The 25,249-nt window shown below is 40.7% G+C and overlaps 1 protein-coding gene and 1 pseudogene across 1 annotated transcript; both read left to right on the top strand.

Annotated features, from left to right (window-relative positions):
• On the top strand, positions 105–23,505 carry C7H5orf63 (chromosome 7 C5orf63 homolog). The gene is made up of 5 exons (XM_018050702.1): positions 105–155; positions 1,666–1,711; positions 16,139–16,259; positions 21,611–21,667; positions 22,334–23,505. The coding sequence occupies exons 3-5, from the start codon at positions 16,146–16,148 to the stop codon at positions 22,508–22,510; spliced, it is 348 nt and encodes a 115-aa protein (XP_017906191.1). The 5' UTR covers positions 105–155; positions 1,666–1,711; positions 16,139–16,145; the 3' UTR covers positions 22,511–23,505.
• LOC102174382 lies at positions 24,185–24,799 on the top strand (annotated as a pseudogene).

Genomic DNA, 25,249 nt, shown 5'->3' with positions numbered 1-25,249 from the left:
TTCAGAGGGGCGATTGGCTCGGGTTTGGGCTCCACTGACACAAGCCCTAAGGGCTGAGGGCCGGAGCGGAAGTGCGGGAGCGGCAGGGCGCCTGCGGCCGGGGCGGAAGTGCCGGGCGCAGGGCGGAAGTGGCGACTGGGGCGGCTGAGGCTCAGGTGGGTCCGCGGTCGGGCGCCGGCAGGTGGGCGCTCGCGGTCCCCAGCCCGGAGCCGGTAGGCAGGCGGGAGAGGAGGTCACGGGAGCTCCACGCTGCGCCGCACGCTGCCGATTTCGATTGTCATTACAGGAAATTTAATTAAACCGGGAGCCATAAATCCGTGAACCTCCGGGGGCAAATTATAAGCGTGTGTGTATGTGTGCGCTCGCGGTGCGCTTTGGGAAGTGAACACGGGTGGGAAGAGGCAGCTTTTTAAAAGGAAGCAGAAAACATCACAACTTCATGCCCCTTCCCTGATTAACAGATGCTCTGTTTCGGATTTAATTGAGTTCTGTGAAGTGGCAATATAATCTCAGTTGGCTGAGATGACTGCCTTATGACATAAACGTTTTTGAGCAGCCATGTTGACCTTTAATTTAGGGCCAAAACGTTTAATCGTGAGTGCTGTGGGGAACACTGAATCCTGGGGTTTTCTGGACCTCCTCTCTGCCTTTACTGCACAAAAGCAGCCTTCTGGGTGCTGAACCATGAGAGAATAAATCAGAACCTATACAATTCTCAATAAATATTTAGCCTTATCAGTCACCCCTGACAAATATCACTCATACTTTTTTTTTTTTTTTTTTAATAAGTCCAGAGTTACAGAAGTCCCTACTGGATTGTTACTAACATGAATAGGCAAGTGTCTTTCTAAGGTTGTCCTGTTAAAGAACAAGGAGTTATTCTTTTTTTTTTTTTTAATCTGGCTGATCTTTATTCTTAATAGAAAGTATTTTATGTAGTGCTTTGTATTTTAGAACACTTAAAAAAAAATCCACTGTATGACCAAGCTCAACCCCAAGATTCTCAGCTCCTAGAGCACGGAGATTGTTTCTAAGATCTGTTATGTCCCCCACTCTCTCTGGCACATTTCCCAACATAAGAGGTTTCCTTAGCCACAAACTGCCTTGGTTAAGCAGCCCTAGAGCCATGTTTCAGTGTGTGACTGCAAAAAGATGAGGTGGATGTTAGAGGCCAGTCTTCTCATTTACTAATTATGTCAAGAATGCTGTGTGAAAGTGCTTATGATGCTAGCAGTATTTGGAGCTATATACATTGAAACTGAAAACACTTGGGAAAAGAGCTGTGCCCTGGAAATACTGAGTGGTTATAGTAATGCGGGAAAGGCAGAACTAAATCACCGTTCTGTGTGAAATATCATAACCTAATAACCTGCATCCTGCTCTGCCGAGGAACTGCCTGGAACCAGAACAGGTCCCGGTGTGAAAATTAAGGTTGGTGGGGCTGTCTTTTAGATAGGCAGACTCCCCAGAGTTTTTTAAACTTCATGCTTACTGTGGTCAGTAGTAACTGCCTGCCAAAGAAGGATCAATATTTTTTTGTCTCCTTTACTAGAGGAAAATGTGGCTATGTGGTTTTCTTTAGATGGATTGATGGCAGGTAAGGAAATAGAAATGAGGGTTTTCCAACTTGGGAACTTATTGGACTGTATTTCTATTTTATTCCAGATGCCTGTTTCCAGCAGACTCTTAAATACTCAGAAGCAGTGTGGAGGTATACCTTCAAAATAAGTTTTCTTTTTCTTATTATTAAGGTTTTTGTATTTCATAACGTGCAAACTCCAGCTGGCTGATGCATTTAGTTACTCTAATGCCAGGGCTCAGGGTTTCACACATAGCAGGACCTTGAGGTGAGCTGGTACAAGTAATAAGGTTTTTTATGTTCCTTATTTTAAATCTAATTTTGCCACTGCTTTATTCAAGGGGTGTACATCAGAGGAAGCCAAAAGCCAGCTGGAATAGTTCCTGCTTGCAGTTTTAATCTTGTTTGCAATTATTTTGAAGGGAGAAACCATCTGGATCCAGGGATGTGTAGTTACCCAGGTAGCAGGCACTAGGTGAGCTTCCATCATCCTTCCCCTAGTATCATGGCCAGTTCGAGAGACAAAAATTATTTGAGGAAGAACATGCAAAGTGGAAAGTTTTGGCTAAGTTTCACCTAGATATTATTCCACATCCCTACCACCCCATCTCAGTTATGGAGGCAGGGAACTGGAGGCGTGAAAACATTACTCTTTTTATTCCAATCCTTACCCAAGATAAGATTTCCAGAGATAGAAGTAAAACTCAAAATATCTTCTATTTTAAGAAAGTATCCATCTCCAAGGATTTCAGAGCATTTTGCCAATATCTACTAACTACCATTTTCCTGCTGTAGACTGTGGTATTGTATTATTTGTTTGTAAATCTTTCGCCTACCCAAGGTGTGAGTTCCATAAGGGCAGAGAAAGTATCTGAATCACTTTTATATTTCTAGTACCTGGCACTGTGCCTGGCACATTACAGACGCTCAGTACCTGGTATAAAGGGGAGGCTGGATCTATAAGGAATGTGAAAGCATCAGTGGGAATCAGCAAGGTACAGAAAAGAATGTAAAACAATAATCTTTCAAGGGGCTACCAGATGCAGTTATAAATGCTACAGTTAATGCCTTTATAAACAGCTTGGAGTAGGGAAGGGTGTATTTGAGAATCTACAGATGGTCACCAAACGGCCATCCAAGGTGATCTAGCCTGGTGAGTTGCAGGGTCTTTCTTATACTGAACAGAATATGCAAAGTAAAAGACACCACCAGCCCTATTCCCATTTTCTCTTAAGGTCTGCAGTGCCCAACTCCTCACTCAAACATCTGTTGAGTGAATATCTGAAAAGTATCCATTTGAAGGTATACTAAATTATTAGCCTACTTAAGTCACTAATATCTTAGTTTGGTCCTGCCTAAAGGATAAAGGACTTTGATCACTATTTTAAGGCAAGGTTACCCAAACAATATTGAATGAAAGCCACATCATCTTTTCTACTTCACTGACTTTTCAAAAGAGTTCAAACTTGTCAGCTTTTTGTATTGTACTAGGGCAGGCATGTGGTATATGCTGCTTCCTTCTGTTGCCAATGGGAGTCCAGCAGAAACCAGAATGTTACTGCTGGAAACAGATGACCTTCCTCTCATTGTTCCTGTACTTTTTCATATTAATCATGAAATAATGGGGGAAGTGACTTCTAGTTTAGTCAGAGGTAAGGACGTAAGACTGAATTATTTGATTTTGTTTTAATTCTTTACTTCTTAAAACATGTAGTTCTTCCAGTCAGCCAAAGTCCCTTGGAATCCAGCTCCAAAATATTAAGATTTTCTATCAGTGTGACAGCTGTTAAGTAACCAGAATGGGACTGAGAGAATTGAGGAATCTCATGTATCTGCAGGTTACCAGAGCAGGACCTCAAGAGTGGATAGTCCCTAATGTTCCAGTATTAGTGTCACAAGTCCAAAGAAGTGATGGATTTAATATCTCAAATGTTCCAAAGCCATTTACTACAAAATGGCTAAAAATGAATGAAACATCTTTCAGGTCCTGTGTGGTCATGTGGATAACTTCACCTCTTCTGCAAGATGAATTGGAAATGGTGGAGTATTAGTGACAAATGGGAGACATTGCCTGGATGGATGGAATTTGAACTGCAAACAGTTGTTTTTGGAAATGAAATTGTGTGCTTTTTAAATAGCAAGGAAACTGGCATTACTAGCTGGGTACAATAAGACTAAGATGTTTTAATGAAATTGCCTTCTTTCTGGGTCAGTAGTAAGCATTAGAGATACCTTCAAAAGGAATGTGTCATTTTGGTTAAGAAGGATAATGTGGAAAGGAGTCTGCATAATTCCTTATGCACTTTATCCCCAACCCTTGAACTGGCTTGATTTTGCCCACATCTTAATGTTATCTTTATGGAATGAAGGAATTTTCAAATTGGTTTTTAAACTCTATTAAGCCCTCATGTATGATATAACCCAACCACATTATTCAGGCTTTCTTGGCTTTCAGGAATAGCTTTGCAGCCATTATGTCCTAATTGTACTGGACATTGTTGCACGCTCTGAATTCAGAATATACCTCTGGCTCTCAGCCAGATGCTGAGTCAGTAACTTTGGGGTTGAGGATGAGGGGACGGGTATAGTGTGTGCAAGCCCCATTTTGTGAACAAGAATTAGTCTGGAATCCGTTTCGGACCCCTGGGTGCTAGAGGGAGGGGTCCTTCCTCTAACTACTATTCTTGATCAGCATCTTCATTTTATTTTTCTTAGCGAAATGTTTTTCTGGAAACTAACCCTATTACCAAATAGGCTCTTGTGAAGCAATGATCTGGAAAATGTGACTGCTAAGGTCCAAAGATTCTAAAACAAACTCTTGCTTACTCAAAAGATTCCTCCTCCTTCCCATTTCACATTTGCTATTGGCCTCGGCAAACACAGCCGCACTTCTGGAAGTGAAGGAGAATGCCGAGATGAGGAGGGTCTGTCATTAAAAATCACTCTTTAAATGTATCTATCAATAAGAAACATTATTCTTATTTTTGGAGGCACATTCTTAGTATTCTTTCTGGAGGTACTTTTCCATCTGGGATGCTCAAACAATACAAGATCAATGTCACCTCCCCCGTTTTCCTGCAGGGTATTTTTGGGATGCCAAGGCTTCCCAGTTATGATCAAGGAGCTAGAGAAACAAGCTTGGGATGAGGAAGCCGATGTACACTTCTGCTCAGATCTATGTATGAATTTTGGTTCTCTTTAAATGGGCCTAGCATTTTAGACTGCTATAGCTAACTACTTCCAAGGCTTTCTTTGGAGCCTTTTGACATCATGAGCTACTGCCACAGCATCTCTTCTGTATATGATTTTCCCTTTTCTGATCTGGAGGACATTTGATACCCAAAGCCTATGGGTATAGTTTCTCCTAGCCTCTGTAAAACGAGAGAACAGGACAGGGGGTCATAGTTCCATATCACAGTTGATGAAACTGAGGCTTAAAGAGATGAGGAATTGCCTAGCATCAGAGAGCTAATTGGTGGAGTTGCCTATCTTTGGGGTTTAGATTTATGAAATCCTCACACAGAAATGCACCCAGGAATTCAAATGTGCTGAATTCCAACTGAAACTCTGTAAGAAAGAGTAACTTTAAAGCTTTAGATGAAGAATCATGCCATTTGTGCTTAATTCCCCTGACTGATGAGTTAGTGGAAGCTATAGTCCTTTACATTTACTTCGACCTCTCTACACATTTATTCAGAATACTTTGGAACAAGTTTTGTCTTTAAAGATTATTAATAAATCCAACTTTACCACTTCCTAGGCAGCTTCTGTTTTGATATACAGGAGTTGAGTTGAGGATATCATTGATAAAAAACGGTGGTACTGAATTTTCCCTTCTTTGAAAATATAAAGGCGAGTATTAGGAAGGAATAATAGGAAAGGAAGTGACCTTTGTTCAGAGCCCATCAAGGGAAAACCTCTACCTCTTGCAAAATGAATTTCATTTTCCTGTGTGAGGCCTGAGTAAGCTAAGCCAGAACCTGGTGCCAGGGTATTTGCTGGTCAAGATATTAAGTCTTAGTGGAAAGTAAATGAGCTTCTCTGGTGGCTCAGACAGTAAGAATCCACCCGCGATACAGGAAACCCAGCTCAATCCCTGGGACAAGATCCCCTGGAGAAGGAAATGGCTACCCATTCCAGTATTCTTGTCTGGAGAATTCCATGGACAGAGGAGCCTGGCGGACTATAGTCCATGGGGTCGAAAACAGCTGGATACAACTGACCAACTAACACCAGAAAAATAAATATGTTGGGTTTTGAATCAGTTATATCCTGTCTTAGGAATTCCCATTTAAGTAGTCTTTACAATCTGAAAGTTTTCAGCTATTTGTTTGAAATGTTTTTCAGTTTTCAATTCCCTGTTTCTGAGACAATCATTCCTAGAGTTTTAAATCCTCCTTCTGGGGCCAGTAAAAGCACATTTCAGTCAGTAGACTCATCATCATCAGTATTATTAATAACAATACCTTATCTTTGTATTATTTAGTAACAACTAAGCTTTATTTCTCTATTCTGCTTTTTAACTTGTACAAAGATTTTTATATTTATTATCTCTTTTTAAGTCACCCATCCAACTTTTGCTTTTACTCTTCTCCCTACCCCACTGCCTCCATCTTCACCAGAAATATCTCCTTTTGTTTAAGAGGTGAAATTAGCCAGCGATCAGACAAGGCCATTCATTTTAGGGGTTGGCATTGGTTGTAAGATTTCATTCCTTTGGAGGGACATCAGACATGTCTTATCTGATTTGTGGTAGATTCTTTGACTGTCCCTTTTCCAGTCCAAGCCCTCATCACTCTTTTTGACAATTGGCCACTCCTGTCTTTCTGGACACACTTTGTCCTGCTGGCTTCCACGACAGCCCACTTTTCTGATTTTCCTCCTACTCCATCAACCTTTCTTTTTGCCTCCTTCACTGGCTCCTCTCTACGCTACTTCTGAATGTTGAATTGCCTGAGCTGTCTCTCCTGGGCCCTCTTCTTTTCTTAGCTATTTAGATGATCTCACAATCTCAGCTGTAATTGGAGCCTTCAAACTGAAGGAGTCTTGAAGTTTATCTTCAGTCCTGGTTTCTCTCCTGGCTACCAAACCTGTACATGCCACTTTCTACTTGAGCTCCAGCCTGTCCCTCACTGAGCTCCCAGACCCATACCCCCACTCAATCTGTTCCTGCCTTCGCATCCCTCATTTTAGTAAACTGGCACCGCGACCCAGCCAGAGGCTCACTACCGAAACTAGGATAGTCCTTACTGTCATTTTTAATTACTCAAATCCAGTTCATCGGCAGGTCCTTTCAGGCCCGTCCACGCCACCCACCTTTCTGCCCTGGACTACTACAGTAGCCCCTAACTGACTCCCTGGTTCCACTCTTGCCATCCCAAACACATTCTTCACACAGGACTAAGTGAAAGTGAAAGTTGCTCAGTCGTCTCTGACTCTTTGCAACCACATGGACTGTAGCCTACTAGGCTCTTCTGCCTGCTCTTCTCCAGGCCAGAATACTGGAGTGGGTAGCCGTTTCCTCTCCAGGGGATCTTCCCAACCCAGGGATCGAACCCAGGTCTCTTGCATTGCAGTCAAATTCTTGACTGTCTGAGTCACCAGGGAAGCCCACACAGTGCTAAAGTCAACTCTTTTTTTTTTTTTTTTGGCCATGACATATGGCTTGCCAGGCTTCCCAGGTGGCACGAGTGGTAAAGAACCCACCTGCCAATGAGGGTCTGACATAAGAGATGTGGGTTCAATCCCTGGGACAGGAAGATCCCTTGGAGGAGGGCATGGCAATCCACTCCAGTATTCTTGCCTGGAGAATCCCATGGACGGAGGAGCTGGCGGTTACAGTCTATGGTGTCGCAAAGAGTCAGACAGGACTGAAGCAACTTAGCACTCACATGTATGTGGCTTGCAGGGAATCTTAGTTTCCCAACCAGAGATACAGTCCGGGTCCCCAGCAGTGGAAGCACTAACCACTGAACCACCAGGGAAGTCCCTACAGTCATCTTTTTAAACTGTACATGTGATCACATAACTTCCTTCCTCTAAATCTAATTATGCTTAAAACCTCAATTTGTTAACATAACCCACGAGGCCTTAGGGGTTCCAACCCCCACTGACCTGTCTCCTCTACTCTTCCCCTTGCTTACTTGCTTTAGCCACACTGTCCTTTCTGTTTCTTCCACTGAATCAAAGTTGTCCTCACCCTAGAGCCTTTGCACTTACTGTTCTCTCTCCCACAATGCTCTTCTTTCAGATCTTTGTACCTTCTTAGCCTTTAGTCTCAGCAAAAACGACACCTGCTCAGAGTACCTTATTTAAAGGCCTGCCTTGGTTACCATCACATCACCCTGTTCACTCCTTCCCCTTTGCTTACTACTGTCTGATGTTGTCTGACCTACGAGTCTCTTTAATGTGCCCAGGGACAGTATGGACCGCATGAGGGCAGGGACTTAACTTTTTGGTGCACCACTGAACTCAGTACCTATGAGTATCTCATACGTGGAAAACCGCAGGTAATTGTTGAATGAGTGACTCTCATCCCACACCTCGATTTTCATAACTCAACTCTTTCCTGCCTCCGTTCTTCTTTCCTTTGCAGTCTATCCTGCTTGCTGCTGCCAGATCGGTCTCCTAAAATACTGATTTTATTGCATCACTCTCTTTTTTAAAACTCTTCTTTGGCTCCCATCCAAAAGGCCACAGCAGTCCCACCTCATGCCTTTGTGTCTAACCCTGACTTCAGAAGGCTTCCCCCTTTTCTATGTATCCAAATCCTACATGACTTAGGATCCTTCTCTTGTGAAACCAGTTCCAATGTCAGCCCACAGTACTCTTCTTTTCTTGTCTCTATGACATCTGAAGTTGCTCATTAGATGTCCCTGTTGTGATCTCCTATATTTATATTGTTTCAGTGAAGAATTTAACTCCCTCCTAAATCCACTGGAGTGTGTCTCTCTCTAATTCTTCTTGCTTATATCCAGAATGTGGAGTTGATTTCTCCATGTGAGAGTTTTATTTGGAGGGAAAGAAATGGGCTAAACACCAGACAGGATGAAGAAAAAACAATAAGGGCTTAATTTTACTGAGAATTTGAAGGGAGTGGGATAGAGGAGCAGAGTGTAGGTACTAAGTGATGGACATGTAAATGCCGTATACCTTCAGAGGAGTTATAATCTTAATGGATAGGCCAGGGCCCACAATTCAAACAGTTTAAAAACTGTTTGTGCAGATCAGTGTGTTGAATGTAAATGAATGGAGCACCCATTGCATCCAAACAGTGGAGTAGAGACATCCAGATACTTGGAAAACCCAGAGTCATAGTAATCATTTAAAAGAAAGTTAGAAAGGGAGTTTTATCTCTAGGAACTCATGTGACCAGTCATATCTTTCTGAAACTGCTTCTCTCTATAGGCTTCTCTTTCCCCCTTGTGATGAAGCTGTTGCCACTGGATCCTGGAAATAGAAGCTGCAGGGAGCAGGGTGGACGTGTGGGTGTGTCTGCTCAGGATCTCATGTGTTATGTGGGATCAAGTCAGCAGTCCAGATCCCAGACAGATGAGGCTGTGATAATCATCTCACAGTATGTGCAAATATCAAATCAATATATTTTATACCTGAAACTAATACAGTGTTAAATTATTCAAAAAAAAGAATGGAGTTGAGCATGAAGCCATGTACAGGTGGCCCCACAGGCACATGGTGAGCCAGGGATCCTTGTTGTAACATCATGTCTGAGTTGGGGCTATCTCCTTGGCAGTTCCCCTGGCCAGGTACCCTGACGGCTGCAGCTGAGATACTGAAAAAGCACCTGAGATCCCACCTAGGGAGTGAGGGGCCCCCTCCAGGCTCCCTTCCACCCCCTACCCTCTGTTTCTGTTCTGCAGCCTCATTCTAACCCTGCTTACTCTTGGAACTGACACCTCAAAGTATCAGCTCAGTCTGCAGCTTTGACTGGGTCCCTGTACACCATCTCACCTTGCACTCTTGGCTCCACCCTTGGACCCAGGATCCCAGGCTAGGCTCCCACTTGTTTGGGAGAGAGGGAGGTTTAGACACCTCTGACTGACCGCAAACACATAAGATCCCTGGGGAGGCATCATTCATCCCTGTTTCTCTGGATTAGGGAAAGCCCAGTGACCTAGATGAGTGCCCTAAGAGCACTCTCACCTCATTATATGAGCGCTCAGTAATCTAAAACAGTGGATTTTGTTCCCAATAGAGGGGTGTTTCTGTAGGCCTGTGTGTGTGTGTGTGTGTGTGTGTGTGTGTGTGTGCACAGGTATGACCTAAATACAATCTCTTACGATTATACAGTGGAAGTGACAAATATATTGAAGGGATTAGATCTGATAGATAAAATACCTAAAGAACTATAGGTGGAGGTTCGTAACATTACATAGGAGGCAGTGAACAAAACCATCCTCAAGAGAAAGAAATGCAAAAAAGTGAAATGGTTGTCTGAGGAGGCCTTACACATAGCTGAGAAAAGAAGTGAACGGCAAAGAGAAAATGAAAGATATATCCATCTGAATGCAAAGTTCCAAAGAATAGCAAGGAGAGATAAGAAAGCCCTCCTCATTGATCAGTGCAAAGAAATAGAGGAAAACAATAGAATGGAGAACAATAGAATGAGAAAGACTGGAAATCTCTTCAATAAAATTAAAGATACCAAGGGAACATTTCATGCAAAGATGGGCACAATAAAGGACAGAAATGGTATGGACCTAACAAAAGCAGAAGATATTAAGAAGAGGTGGCAAGAATACACAGAAGAACTATAAGACCCAAAAAAGACCCTTAATGACCCGGATAACCATGATAGTCTGATCTCTCACCTAGAGCCAGACATCCTGGAGTGTGAAGTCATGTGGGCCTTAGGAAGTATCACTACAAACAAAGCTAGTTGAGGTGATGGAATTCCCAGCTGAGCAATTTCAAATCCTAAAAGATGATGCTGTGAAAGAACTGCATTGAATATGCCAACAATTTTGGAAAACTCAGCACTGGAAAAGGTCAGTTTTCATTCCAATCCCAAAGAAAGGCAATGCCAAAGAATGCTCAAACTACTGCACAACTGCACTCACACTATCAAAGTAATGTTCAAAATTCTCCAAGCTAGGCTTCAACAATATGTGAACTGAGAACTTCCAGATGTACAGGCTGGATTTTGAAAGGGCAGAAGAACCAAAGATCAAATTGCAAACATCCATTGGATCATAGAAAAAGCAAGAGAATGCCAGAAAAACATCTGCTTCATTGACTACGCTAAAGCATTTGATTGTGTGGATCATAACAAACTAGAAAATTCTGAAAGAGAAGAGAATACCAGACCACCTTACCTGCCTCCTGAGAAATCTGTAGGCAGTCAAGAAGCAACAATTAGAACCAGACATGGAACAACAGACTGGTTCCAATTTAAGGAGTACATCGAGGCTGTGTATTGTCACTCTGTGTATGTACTCTACAGAGTACATCATGTGAAATGCTGGGCTGGTGAAGCACAAGCTGGAATCAAGATTGTGGGGAGTAATATCAGTAACCTCAGATATGCAGATGACACTACCCTCATGGCAGAAAGCAAAGAGGCACTAAAGAGCCTCTTGATGAAAGTGAAAGAAGAGAGTGAAAAAACTGGGTTAAAACTCAGTATTCAAAAAATGAAGATCATGGCCTCCAGTCCCATCACTTCGTTTCAAATAGATGGGGAAACAATGGAAACAGTGACAGACTTTTATTTTGGGAGGCTCCAAAATCACTGCAGATGGTGACTGCAGCCATGAAATTAAAAGACACTTGCTCCTTAGAAGAAAAGCTGTGACCAACCTAAACAGCATATTAAAAAGCAGAGACATTACTTTGCCAACAAAAGTCTGTCTATTCAAAGCTATGATTTTTCCAGTATTCATATATGGATGTGAGAGTTGGACTATAAAGAAAGCTGAGTGCCGAAGAATTGATGTTTTTGAACTGTGGTGATGGAGAAGACTCTTGAGAGTCCCTTGGACTGCAAGGAGATCAAACCAGTCAATCCTAAAGGAAATCAATCCTGAATATTCATTGGGAGAACTGATGCTGAAGCTGAAGTTCCAATATTTTGGGCATCTGATGTGAAGCACTGACTCATTTGAAAAGACCCTGATGCTGGCAAAGATTGAATGCAGGAGAAGGGGACGACAGAGGATGAATCCAATTTGATGGACGTGAGTTTGAGCAAGCTTTTGGAGTTGGTGATGGACAGGGAAGCCTTGGTGTGCTGCAGTTCATTGGGTTGCAAAGAGTTGGACACAACTGAGCGACTAAACTGAACTGAACTGAATGAAGGTGGTACCTGAGCTTATATATTGATTTTGCACATGAACTAACAACACTGCAGCTTACCGATGAGAGATCATGTTTAGTTGGAGATTCAGTGTGCCAAAGGATTCTTTGAAGGAATAAAAATTCTGATCTGTGAAGGTCAGTTTCTCTACTCAAATGAGAACAATGTTGTTTGCCTTCTAATCAGACACACACAGCGTTTGAAGAATCCAGGAGCCCCACAAAGGTGATGTGCAGCCCGAGCATGAGCAGCTCCTCATGCAAGAAATGAATAATCCTTATTAAAGGCACAAATGACCCTGGCTTCTTTCTGTCCTGTGATAAGTTGCTTTAATGGTATGCCCTTCAGTGCTTTGGAGGGAAAACGCTATAAAGTTACCTTTCTTATATTGCTTCAAGGAGGACAGAATTGGGTCCAGTCAGCCCTCCCCCATGCTGTATTTGATTCGGCCATAAGACCACTGAAGTCAGCCTCAGTTTTGTTGAAAAGCCAGCATTCCCTCTCTCTTTTGGGGTGATCCATGCCTTTGAGCAGCCATATACTTGAAACAGCAGGTGTCACCATCTTTATTGTTAGGCTGTGGAATTTGTTTTAGACACATTCTAAATCCAGTCTTATACTTTTTTTTTTTGTTTGGCTGTGACAAAGGTGACCCAATTGTGCTTTTTTGATATTATGCACACAGCTCTTTTTGCTTATATTACAGAGGCATGTAACAGAATACAAAGGATAAAATTGTGTGTGTGTGTGTAGTAAAGACACATTTCATGACAAAATTCAATGATATAATCAAAAAAGTGTTGTCCTCCTGGTCATGAGCCAACAGGTACAGACCACCTGTGCTGAGATACTGTTAAAAAATAATAGGACTATGTTCTATGAAAACGTCACATTGACAGAGTAGTCCATATTAAGATTTTACTTCAAGAAGGCATGATTGGGTGAATATGACAATGACAGCAATAGCATTAGGGTTTACAGAGTTAATAAAATATCCTAAGAAGAATATTATAGGATTCCAATTGGAGTGTACCATTTTACGTTTTATTTCTAAAACTAAGTGAACTCCAGTGGTCAGAACTTTAGCCTTAATATCTTATTTCTGCCTAGGAGAGGTATAGGGAATTTTATTTATATATATATATATATATGACTCCAGTATAATTTTATAATACAGTGCTTACAAAGAAATAAGTTAATTTAACAGTGTGGTAAAATGCATGTGCCTCAGGGCATTTGGAAAATATGCAGGTAGTAAAACTGCATAATGCTAATGCATTTCTCAATGAACAAATGTTCCATGTTTAAATGATTAAATTCACATGGGAGGAAAAAGGGAGAAATGGAGACTAACATGGAGAAGAGAACTAGTTTAGGCAGAATGGTAGTGGCATCTCTGAAGACTTTATTTAGCTTTCTGGGTTAGTTGAACAAGTATTCTTCCAAATCTGGAATGAACAGCAACTCTGTTTACTATGACAGGTTTTATTTCTCTTGGGTGCAACCAAGACCGCATGCTGTGTTTTGTCATGTTGGAAATACTAAAGCAGATTTCCACTGTGATTGTGATTTTTTTCTTTTACAAAAGCCTTAGCACCTCAGTCTCAACTTAGCTAGCTAAAAGCAATAAGTTTTCTATTCCTTACCAGGCAGACATCAATAAATCTTAAATCCTTCCACCCAAAGCACACAGCTGCCGTTCACTATCCTGGTTGTCATCTTAGGTCACTGCCTTACATGGCCTGCTCCTTCTCATTTCCAGGGCTGCCTTTCTGTTTTTACTCTCACAAAACTGATCTTCAGAATTTCCTTTCTCCATTTAGTACAGCTTCTTTACCTTCATACCCTAGGAGGGTATGTCACTATTAGCATAATGCCTTCCCCAAACCAACGATGCAGAAATTTGTACCTAGTGTAAACATGGCTAGCTTTCTACTTTCCCCCTTCATTTATATCCTCTGTAGACAGAGACATGTTTTGAAGCTACTGTCCCCAACCACATTCACCTATTGGAGTGCTGATTCTGCTGAATTTATGGAAAATATATACACCAGGGCTTATCGCTTAGTTGAGAGTAGCACAGCATATTGTGAAACTCTTTAGATCTGCTGTCCACCTTAGAATAATGCTGAGTCCTTGCAGAATTCTTATCACATTCTTTTTTATGCATTATCAGGATCATTTAGTTAGCAGGGAGATCCAGGAAGAACCAGAAGACTAAGGGTTTAAGAAAGAAGGAAAGATTATTGTTTCCACAGGTCAGAATTCAGTCCTTTTGTCTGTCTTTACTCTAGTTCGATATGGGTTCAGTGCTTTTAAAGTCATATCTTTCTGTTTGAAATGAGTTTGAAGCTAATCTTACACTGAAAAGCCTGGTCACCAGTAGAGACCAGTGCACAGTTAATACAGGCATGCTGTGTGGAGCAGAGCAGAGTGAGACTTGAGACGGTGGGGAGGGCTGGGACCAGCTGCAGTCCCCTGCCTGCTTCTTGTGGACACGCGAAGGAGCGCTTACCTTTAGTTATGATATGAGATCTACCCAGACAGTGACTGCTCTGCACCCTGAGTGTCTGATGAGGGGTAGAGGTGAAACTGGAAAGGGGGATAAAAAGTGTTAGTTGTTCAGTCGTATCCGACTCTTTGCAACCCCATGGACTATAGCCCGCCAGGCTCCTCTATGGAATTCTCCAGGCAAGAGTACTGGAGTGGGTAGGTAGCCATTCCCTTCTTCAAGGGATCTTCCTGACTCAGGGATCGAACCAAAGTCTCCTGCATTGCAGGCAGATTCTTTACCATCTGATTCACCAGGGAAGCCCAAATAGTGACAACTGTGCACACTGAGTGTCTGATGAGGGTTCAAGGTGAAACTGGAGAGGAGGAGAAAGGCTCACTCTAATACTATTAACATTCAAACAATTATTTAAATAGCTACTATATACCAGATTAACTGTAGACACTCAGGAAGTACTAGAGTGAATAAGTATCTGCTCCTGTGGAACTCTGTTGTAGTAAAGGGAACATATAGGTAAACAATTTTAGATAGTGAAGGATAATAGAAAACTATAGCAAGGTACAAGGAAGGAGAGTGGTGGACTGGCCCATGTTGATAAGGTAGTCACTAAGGCATCTCTAAGGAGGTGACATGTGCCCAGGCCAAATGAAAAGCTACTTAAGAGTTTTTCACACAAGGGGACAGGAAGTGCAGAAATCCTGATGAAGAAATAATCTTTGGTTATTCAAGGAACAGAAAGAAAATCTTTGCTCTGCAACTCACCAAGATAAGGGAGGGGAAAACTGATAGATGAAGTTGGAGAGATGGAGTAAAGTTAAGAAATGAAGATCCCAGGAATGAATTCATGCTAGGAATATTGATAAGCAATAAAGACAACAATGCATATGTTTTAAAAGTAAAATGATTATATATGTAGTTTAAAGGACAAAGCTGGAGGCTCCGTAGAATAACTAGAAATAAGTAGGGTGTCTTATGTCATGCAAACTAGCAGGATGAGAGAACTTCAAAGCCTAGTGTTTGACATGCTGCTGTTACCAAGCTGTTATTGGAATATCTCCAGCAGAAACACTAGTACATTTGTGGATGTTTTCAAAAATGATGGCAATCTCTTTTTAAAAATACTTCTGAAAAGAGTTGTGTAGATTTTTGTTTTTGACAAGTTAGCTCAGCCTAATTCTCCTTGTAAGTTCCTCTAGGTACCGCTCTGTGTTTCCCCACCTCTTGCAGCAGAGTACGGATCTCATAAGTAATAGCCTTAACCTTCAGCTGGAGACTTGTGCTGCTTACTTACTGATCCTTTACCGTGAAGGTGACTGGGCACTGTTGAATGCCTACCAATAAGATAAGCTACCTCTGCAAATAAAAACCATCTCAGGAAACTTGCACATTTTAGAAGATCATCAGGATGCTAGCAAAACCTACAAGTGAAATTTAATTTTTTAATCTAATTAACACATGCATGCAATTTGCTTACAGAAACCAAGTGATTAGACACATAGTTAATCCATACATTTGGATTTTTCTCCTTCTAAGTTCTGTTTTCTTTGGAATACAGTGCATATTGAGGCATCGTGGAGACTTGCCAAACATCTTGGCCTCTCTGCCACTCTTGGACTCCAAGAAGCACATCTGAAGTCTTCAAATTCCATTACAGACTTGCAGCTTACTGTTCATATTATAAAGAGCAAAGTCTAGGGCACATAAGTTTACTGATCTGTTTTTCTCTTGGCAGAATTAAGATGCTCTGGTTTCAAGGAAATAGCATGCAACTTGCCAAACACTCCTTTCAACTACTCTTGAGAAATCTCTCTGCTTCAGAGACTGCTCTGCCTGTGCTGACCTTATTCACAAAGGTACAGAAGAAAAAGTAAAATTACCACTTTAAAAACATAAAGTATTCAAATGTTGGGAAAAGAAAGTTGTACATTTAAGAAAGGGGGAAAGTGTTGAAAGGAAAGGAAGCAATGGTATAAATTTTCTTCAGACCCACTCATCAGTTTACCCTACCTAGCTACTTCATTGTCTCACTGTTTTCAGAGAGTAAATTAATATATTTATCATCTAATCATTACATTGAAAGAAAAGAACTGATGTTTACAAGTGTATCATTTAGAAATAAAGTCAGTTCTTGGCATTTGAATCAGTTCTAATGAGGTGGATGAAACTGGAGCCTATTATACAGAGTGAAGTAAGCCAGAAAGAAAAACACCAATACAGTATACTAACATATATATATGGAATTTAGAAAGATGGTAATGATAATCCTGTATGTGAGACAGCAAAAGAGACAGATGTATAGAACAGTCTTTTGGACTCTGGGAGAGGGCGAGGGTGGTATGATTTGGGAGAATGGCATTGAAACATGTACAATATCATATATGAAACGAATCACCAGTCCAGGTTCGATGCATGATACAGGATGCTCGGGACTGGTACACTGGGATGACCCAGAGGGATGGAACGGGGAGGGAGGTGGGAGGGGGGTTCAGGATGGGGAACATGTGTATACCCATGGTGGATTCATGTTGATATATGGCAAAACCAATACAATATTGTAAAGTAATTAGCCTCCAGTTAAAATAATTAAATTTATATTAAAAAAGAAAGTCAAAAAAAAGAAAAAAAGAAATATAGTCAGTTCTTGTTATTTGTGATAGTCATAGTCTATAAAGTCGCTACAAATACTGAATTAGCAAGTACCGAACCACTGCTCCTAGGGCGAATATAGGGTTAGAGTCCTTTGAGCACCTGGTCACAACATTTTTGTCAGCTGATCAATACATAACCTTTGTTTTAAGGAAGATCGTCGGCTTTGCCAAATACTGCTATTAGTTTGAAAGAATGAAGTCTGAAAATTGACCAGTGGATTTGGCAACATGAAGGTCATTGAAACTTATGAGCATTTTCAGAGAAATGATGAGAAAGCTCTAGGGAGTTGGTCAAGAGAGGATAAGAGGAGGGAAAAAAATACATAACCTTGTTTTATGTGTGTTTCTGTTTAAAGGCACCTTATTAAATATATACTGTTGATCTATTAACACTCTCAGGGCCAGCAACACCATAACATAGGCCTGAACAAAGCTTATCTAACACAGTACTTTCTCCCTACGGCACATCACAGCCTTCTTATGCTTAGAAACACTAGACAGCACTTCAGTACTACACTTGGCTATTTTAAATGGCAGAAAAACACAAAAATGCAAGAAGCATGGCACTGAATAGATCATGCTTTGGCCACCTGATGGGAAGAACTAACTCATTGGAAAAGATCCTGATGCTGGGAAAGATTGAAGGCAGGAGGAAAAGCAGACAATAGAGGATGAGGTGGTTGGATGGCATCATGGATTCGATGGACGTGAGTTTGAGCAAGCTCGGGGAGTTGGTGATGGACAGGGAAGCCTGGCGTGCTGCAGTCCATGGGGTCGCAAATAGTCAGACATGATTGAGCGACTGAACTGAAGTAGATCATGAAAAGGACACTTGTTTACAGTATTAGAGCTAGAAAGAGCATCATGTTGTCGCAACTTAGCCTGAAATGTACACTTCAGGCAACTCAGATTTTTTACTACTCTATGCAACTGCACATCCATGAATGACTGCAAAAGCTTGGGTGTTAATTTTAGGGTTACAAATAAGTTTTAGTGAATAGATGAATTCACAGATACAGAATCCACAAATAATGAGGACTGACTGTACTTACTTTCTTATCCCTAACACTAGTTTTAAGCCATAAAGCAAGTGTAAATTTTTTAAGAGATTTTTCCTGTAAAAGTTATAAGACAAACATTATGGATTTCCTTTTGCTAATTAACATTACTTTGTGTGATTTATAGTCAAAAAATAAATAAAGTGCTGGGTAACAGAATTAACTTTAGTGAAAAATACTGCAATTCAAGCAAAAAAGGCCTCTTATTTAATAGACTTACTCAGATTTCAGGCATTTTAGCAATTTGAATATACCTGACAATTATGTAATAAAATTTTTAAATTAATTTCTTACTGAAAATAATCTTAACTACTTTTCATATTCATAATAATATATTGCACTATTATGGGACAAAAGTATTTCATAATCTGTGTCTACATATGAGAAATGCATGTGAAAATTAACCACAAAAATAAAATAATCCCTTAAGGTTAATGGTGTTCATTCGGCCTAACTATTCTGCACTATTTTTCAGTTTGAACAATAGCCAAGTAAGCCAAAAAAGAAAGTGAAGTCACTTAGTCGTGTCCGACTCTTTGTGACCCCATGGACTGTAGACTGCCAGGCTCCTCTGTCCATGGGATTTTCCAGGCAAGAATACTGGAGTAGGTTGCCATTTGCTCCTCTAGGGTATCTTCCTGACTCAGGGATCAAACCCGAGTCTCCCACATTGCAGGCACTCTTTACCATCTGAGCCATCAGAGAAGCCTAAGTAAGCCAACACATATGCTCCCCCCCCAAAAAATTTCCACTAATCTTCCATTCAGCTTAAAACTTGTACTGAATCCCCTTCATTTGTGTTATTAGACTATAAGATATTACTGTCACCTCTAGGAGTTCCCAGTTCTCTGAAGGAAAAAGTACATATCAATTCTCTTCCAGTTATAAATAATAGAAAGTACTTCCCAGAGTGGCTTAAACAAAAAAAGGATTTTATGGGTTAGTTTGGTTTCAGAAGTAGCTTGATTCTGCAACTTAAGCATATTACCAATCTCTTCAGCTCCACATTCTCTGAGTTAAATCAGTGCACACTCTGGCTCTTTAGATGGATAACTGCAGCAATCCCAATCCCAGATCTCACATTTCAGGTATCTACAGAAACCCCAGCAAAAGCCTCACACTATCCATTGTCTACGACTGGCCAGTCCCTGAGTCGTATGTAGTCGAAGAGCTAGAGTGTGTGTGTGTTAGTTGCTCAGTTGTGTCCAACTCTTTGCAACCCTATGGACTCCTTCCAGGCTTCTCTGTCCATGCAGTTCTCCAGGCAAAATACTGGAGTGTGCAGCCATTCCCTTCTCCAGGGAATCTTCCTGACCCAGGGATCAGACCCAGATCTCCTGCATTCTTAACAATCTTGTCATTTTTCAGTTCATAGATTTCTTTAAATTTGATGAACCTTTCCTCATAAAAATACATACACATGTGATAATTTGCCCAGACTTCCATGGTCCCTGGGTTTAAAAAAAGAGAAAAAAGTGATCCTAGATCTACTAAAGTTCTTTATTATAAAAGCAAGTACTTCTGCAATTTCACTGGTTTTTGTTTTGTTTTTGCTTTTAAGATCCTCTCTTGACTTTTTTGAACTTTTTCAGAAAATTTTAATGTGGTTATCTTAAAAATCACAGACTATCCATAATCTGTTTATTATAAAGTGAAAGAGGAGAGTGAAAAAGTTGGCTTAAAGCTCAGCATTCAGAAAACTAAGATCATGGTATCTGGTCCCACCACTTTATGGCAAAAAGATGTGGAAACAGTGTCAGACTTTATTTTGGGGGGCTCCAAAATCACTGCAGATGGTGACTGCAGCCATGAAATTAAAAGACGCTTACTCCTTGGAAGGAAAGTTATGACCAACCCAGATAGCATATTAAAAAGCAGAGACATTACTTTGGCAACAAAGGTCTGTCTAGTCAAGGCTATGGTTTTCCCAGTGGTCATGTATGGATGTGAGAGTTGGACTGTGAAGAAAGCTGAGCACCAAAGAATTGATGCTTTTGAACTGTGGTGTTGGAGAAGACTCTTGAGAGTCCCTTGGATTGCAAGGAGATCAACCAGTCATTCTGAAGGAGATCAGTCCTGGGTGTTCTTTGGAAGGAATGATGCTAAAGCTGAAACTCCAGTACTTTGGCTACCTCGTGTAAAGAGTTGACTCATTGGAAAAGACTCTGATGCTGGGAGGGATTGGGGGCAGGAAGAAAAGGGGACAACAGAGGATGAGATGGTTGGATGGCATCACTGACTCGATGGACATGAGTTTGAGTGAACTCCAGAAGTTGGTGATGGACAGGGAGGCCTGGCGTGCTACAATTCATGGGGTTGCAAAGAGTCAGACACGACTGAGCGACTGAACTGAATGATAACATAATGAGCCCAGTTCTCTGAAGCAGAAAAATAGGGCCAGAAAGACCTTTCTGAAGGAAAATGTCTTTTGATGATCTGGGCTTTTGTTTCAAAATATGGTGAGTTAAGCTGGAGGAAGGGCCTCCATAACAGCTCATCGTTTTCTATCCTGTTAGAAAGCAGGTTTTATATAAGCATCAGTAATGCTGAATCTGTTTTTAGCTCATACAAGAGAACCTACGGTAGTCCTTGTTCTCTGAGTCAGGACCTCACAAGCCTTTAAAATTGCCAATGGTCTATAGCATTCTCAGCAGACTTCTCCTCTAGACAGAGTGCAAACAACAGCCACTGAAACTTGCGTGCTCCTACGGTGGAGTTACTCTGGGAAACCTACTGCTGACACTTACAATGAGAAAACTGACAAAACAGTAAAGCGTTGGTAAAATCAGCACCCAAAGTAAAGAGATTTTTCCCTTCTAAAAACGGGGCAGTAACTATCTAACTCTATCCCAGTGGGTTATTAGGAAAAACAAGCTGGGGTCTTCCCTGGCAGCCCAGGGGTTAGGACTCCATGCTTTTACTGCTATGGGTCTAGGTTCAGTCCCTGGTCGGGGAACTAAGATCCCTCAAGCCGCATGGCATGGCCAAAGAAAAAGATGAAATAAATGGAAAAACAGGCTGGCAAAGTTCAGTACCCCCCAGTCAAAACAGATTTTAAGATATTCTGGCAATGTCAGCCAGGCCTAGAAGGTGCTCCTCATCTAGGAAGGACAAAGCTCTAAAACTATAGATGTTTGGAAAATGATCTTCCCAGGTATCAATTATACTAAGCCAGTAAGAAGAACATATAAACGTCTAAATGTACTGTGTGTACATACATGCACACATATATGTGTAACAGGTAAGCATCAACATTTATTAGATAAATATGCTTGCAGAGAAAAAAAATCAAAACACAATTAAAAATTGCCAAAAGCCCATTTGCCATGAAATACTAGCTATTTATAAGAGTCTATAGTAGTGTTTTGCTTTGGAAATAAAACAGTATAATTAACCTGGGAGAAAATAGTCCTTTAAATTAAGTATAATCTGCTTCTTGTGGCTTTTGTCAGGCTGAATGCCATTTCTTTGGGATTAATGGCTTTTTTCTTCCTATAGGATCCATGTCCCCTTTGTGATGAAGCCAAGGAAGTACTGGAGCCTTATAGAAACCGGGTAATATGATACGCTATAGCTTTATGTATATGGAATGGATAGTATATGTAGTATAAGACAAAGCATCTGTCTGGATCCTTTCTTTAGGAAAAGACATTGAATGATTTTTCATTTAAATTTTCTTTCTGTTCTTCAGAGAGATTTTAGTGCTGATTTCCATAAAAGTCATTACACCTAAGTGTTTTTCTCTGAGCAGCACTGGTTTTCTTACTCTGACTGTTAAAATGCGTCAGAGTTAACTAGCAGGTACAGTATTCATGCTTTAAGCTTTTGTCCCTATTCCTTTTATGTTATTTTGTCATTTCCATGGAAGTGTTTTCCAGTTGCAACCTGTGACACCTTTCCCAATCTTCCAGTCCAAACATGTCTTTCCTGAGTCTCAGGCAGCTTCCCAGTTGGGGACATAGTTTATTTCATTTCAACTGAGTAGTAATGCTAAACCTAACAGATCTAACAGAAAAGTAGCGACCTGGAAAATTAAAGAATATAAAGAAATCAATCAGTCTAGGGAAAACAAGGTCATTAGATGACTGTGGACCTCAAACAAACAATAACAGTAAAAAAATCTCTGAGTGTTAGAACCGGTCTGGGGATCAGTTTGTCACTATAACCATTGCATTGTTCCATGTTGCTGAAAAATAGAACTTTAGTCTGTCTCTGTTTCAGTTTATTTTACAGGAGGTGGACATCACACTTCCCGAAAACTCTGCTTGGTATGACAGGTATAAATTTGACATCCCCGTCTTTCATTTGAATGGCCAGTTTCTGATGATGCATCGAGTAAACCTCTCAAAACTTGAAAAACAGCTCCAGAAACTTGAGCAGCAAGGTGCAGGAGGCTAACACACACCCTCATGATTTTCTACCTTCTCTGTCCAGAATGTGCTTTCCTGAGGAAATGACTGTGTCTTCAAACTCCTTTTGTCATTTTCGCACAGCTCTACAGATGTTCTGAACTCAGTGGTGCCAAATAGTGATATTCCTTTTGTGATTAATGGACGTACCAATGTGGGAACTGTTTACGTGCTGGCATTTTGTAAAATAAGTGGAGTGTATTGGCAGGGAGGGGATGATGGAAGGCAGGAGATATCCACTTGTTTTATTTATTTTACTCTTTTGTATTACTGTGGAAGCATCTCGCATTCACTGGACAGAGCCGTTTATAAGAAGAAGGCTCTGTGTCCCTGATGCTGCCCTAAGGGCTTAACTTTTTAATGAAAGAATAAATGTTCTTCCACTTGGTAGATAAAGTGAAATGTGAATTGCTAATAACTGAACACAGTCAATAAAAGGATGTTTTAACAAATACATCTGCATGAAGTCTATTTCAGAGGAATTTAATAATACCTGTTTAAAATTAGAGCTCATTTTTTTGTACAGAAGAGAATAAACTATCCTAGCCAAATTCATTTCATTTGAGAAAAACAAAAGACTTGAACCCCAAAATGTATGTAAGGATCTCAACATATTTTATACATAGTCAGTGAACTGATTTGTAATATCTGAGAACTGCCTTTCATAGTTTTTCAGTTATCATCAATTGAGTTAATTGAGCATATTTTAAGACAGTGGTTTTATCAGATTTTAATATCTTGGGGAAAATTCATGTTGGGCCATAATTGAACAGGTATGTCGCCTAAAGACAAAATACTCTTTACCACCTTATATAAAGTATTAAAAATGCAGTTGTGTTCTCTTATAGTCAGGTTCAGCCAATGGAGGAATCAATTCATTTAAAAACTAAACTGCCCTTTTTTCTTAAAATCACATTGTTGCAATTTCATCTATAATGAAATTCTTTTGTGAACTATTTCAATAAATTTGGATGTTGTGAGTCACTTAGCTGGATTTTAATTTTATCACTATGAGTTAGTCTTTGAAATTAGAGAATTTTAAAGCTGGCCAATCTTAGACATTGTTTAGATCCACCCCCCTCATTTTATACATGAAAAGGACTCTGACATTCAGAGTTTCAGGAAGTTAACTAAGTCACACAGCCAGTCAGATGTTAGACTAGGTCTTGCCATGCACCCTAAATCTCTAGTACCACCTGGGTGGGGGCCTTTGCCACACACCCCAAATCTTTAGTACCACCTGGGTGGGGGCCTTGTGTTATCTCACATAAAGCGTTCTTAACCATTCTGGACCAACACAAATTAAGAAACAACTTTAGAAAACTTCCAAAGTAACAACAGGAAAAAAAATCTTACAATTGAATGTCAGTGTTTCTGACATTTTGGAACATACATCATTTGATTTTATAAATATTCATTGAGCCCTATGATAGGCAAAATTTTAGGAAGACCCCAATGAACCATTACTCTTGTAATCTCTCCCCTTTGAATATGGGTGAAACTTATGGATATGATGAAATATCCCCACTGTGATTATGTTACATTACAGGGCAAAAGGAAGATGATCTAGGGTAGCCCTGGTCTAATCAGGTGAGCCCATTGAAAGCAGCCTGGTTCTCTCTGGCTGGTTGCAGAAAATAAAATCAAAGAGATGTGCTCCCTGTCTAGCTGCCGTCTTGTGTCCCCACATGTGTGCGCCTAACCTCAGCGGGTCTGCCCGAGACCACCTGAGCGCCAAGCCTAGTCCCCCGCACACCCCCATTTCCGCTCCAACAAGATGAAAGAAACTATCATGAACCAAGAGAAACTCACCAAACTGCAGGCACAAGTGCGCATTGGTGGGAAAGGAGCTGCTTGCAGAAAGAAGGTGGCTCATAGAACAGCCACAGCAGATGACAAAAAACTTCAGTTTTCTTTAAAGAAGTTAGGGGTAAACAATATCTCTGGTATTGAAGAGGTGAATATGTTCACAAATCAAGGAACAGTGATCGACTTTAACAACCTTTAAGTTCAGGCACCTCTGGAAGCGAACACCTTCACCATTACAGGCCATGCTGAGTCAAAGCAACTGGCGGAAATTCTCCCCAGCATCTTAAACCAACTTGGCGCAGACAGTCTGATCAGTTTAAGGAGACTGGCTGAAGCTCTGCCCAAACAATCTGTGGATGGAAAAGCACCACTTTCCACTGGAGAGGATGATGATGATGAAGTTCTAGATCTTGTGGAGAATTTTGATGAGGTTTCCAAGAATGAAACAAACTGAATTAACTTCTGAAGAAAATAAATCTTGAAGAAGTTACTGGAAGCTGCTATTTTATATATGACTGCTTTTAAAAATTTTGTTTATGGATCTGATAAAATCTAGATCTCTTAATATTTTTAATCCTAAGTCCCTGGACACTGCAGCTCTTTTCAGTTTTTGCTTATATACAATTCATTCTTTGCAGCTAATTAAGCTGAAGAAACCTAAGAATAAAGTTTGAAACAAAGATAAAATTATTTGCTTAGTGAAAAAAAAAAAGAGAGAGAAAGAGAAAGATGTGCTCCTACCAGCCTGGAAAGAGTCAGACACCAGTGTTGTGAACTGCCAACAAGGCAAGGAACTGGGCAGCCTCTGGGAGCTGAGAGTAGTACCTGGCCAACAGCCAGCAGAAAAATGACATCAGTCCTACAGCTTCAAGGAGATGAATCCTGTTAACAATCAGTGAGTCTAGAAGAGGCCCATGAA

Source organism: Capra hircus, chromosome 7 (genome assembly GCF_001704415.2).
Source record: "Capra hircus breed San Clemente chromosome 7, ASM170441v1, whole genome shotgun sequence".
Lineage (NCBI taxonomy): Eukaryota > Metazoa > Chordata > Mammalia > Artiodactyla > Bovidae > Capra > Capra hircus.
This window is presented reverse-complemented; position numbering and strand designations above follow the sequence as displayed.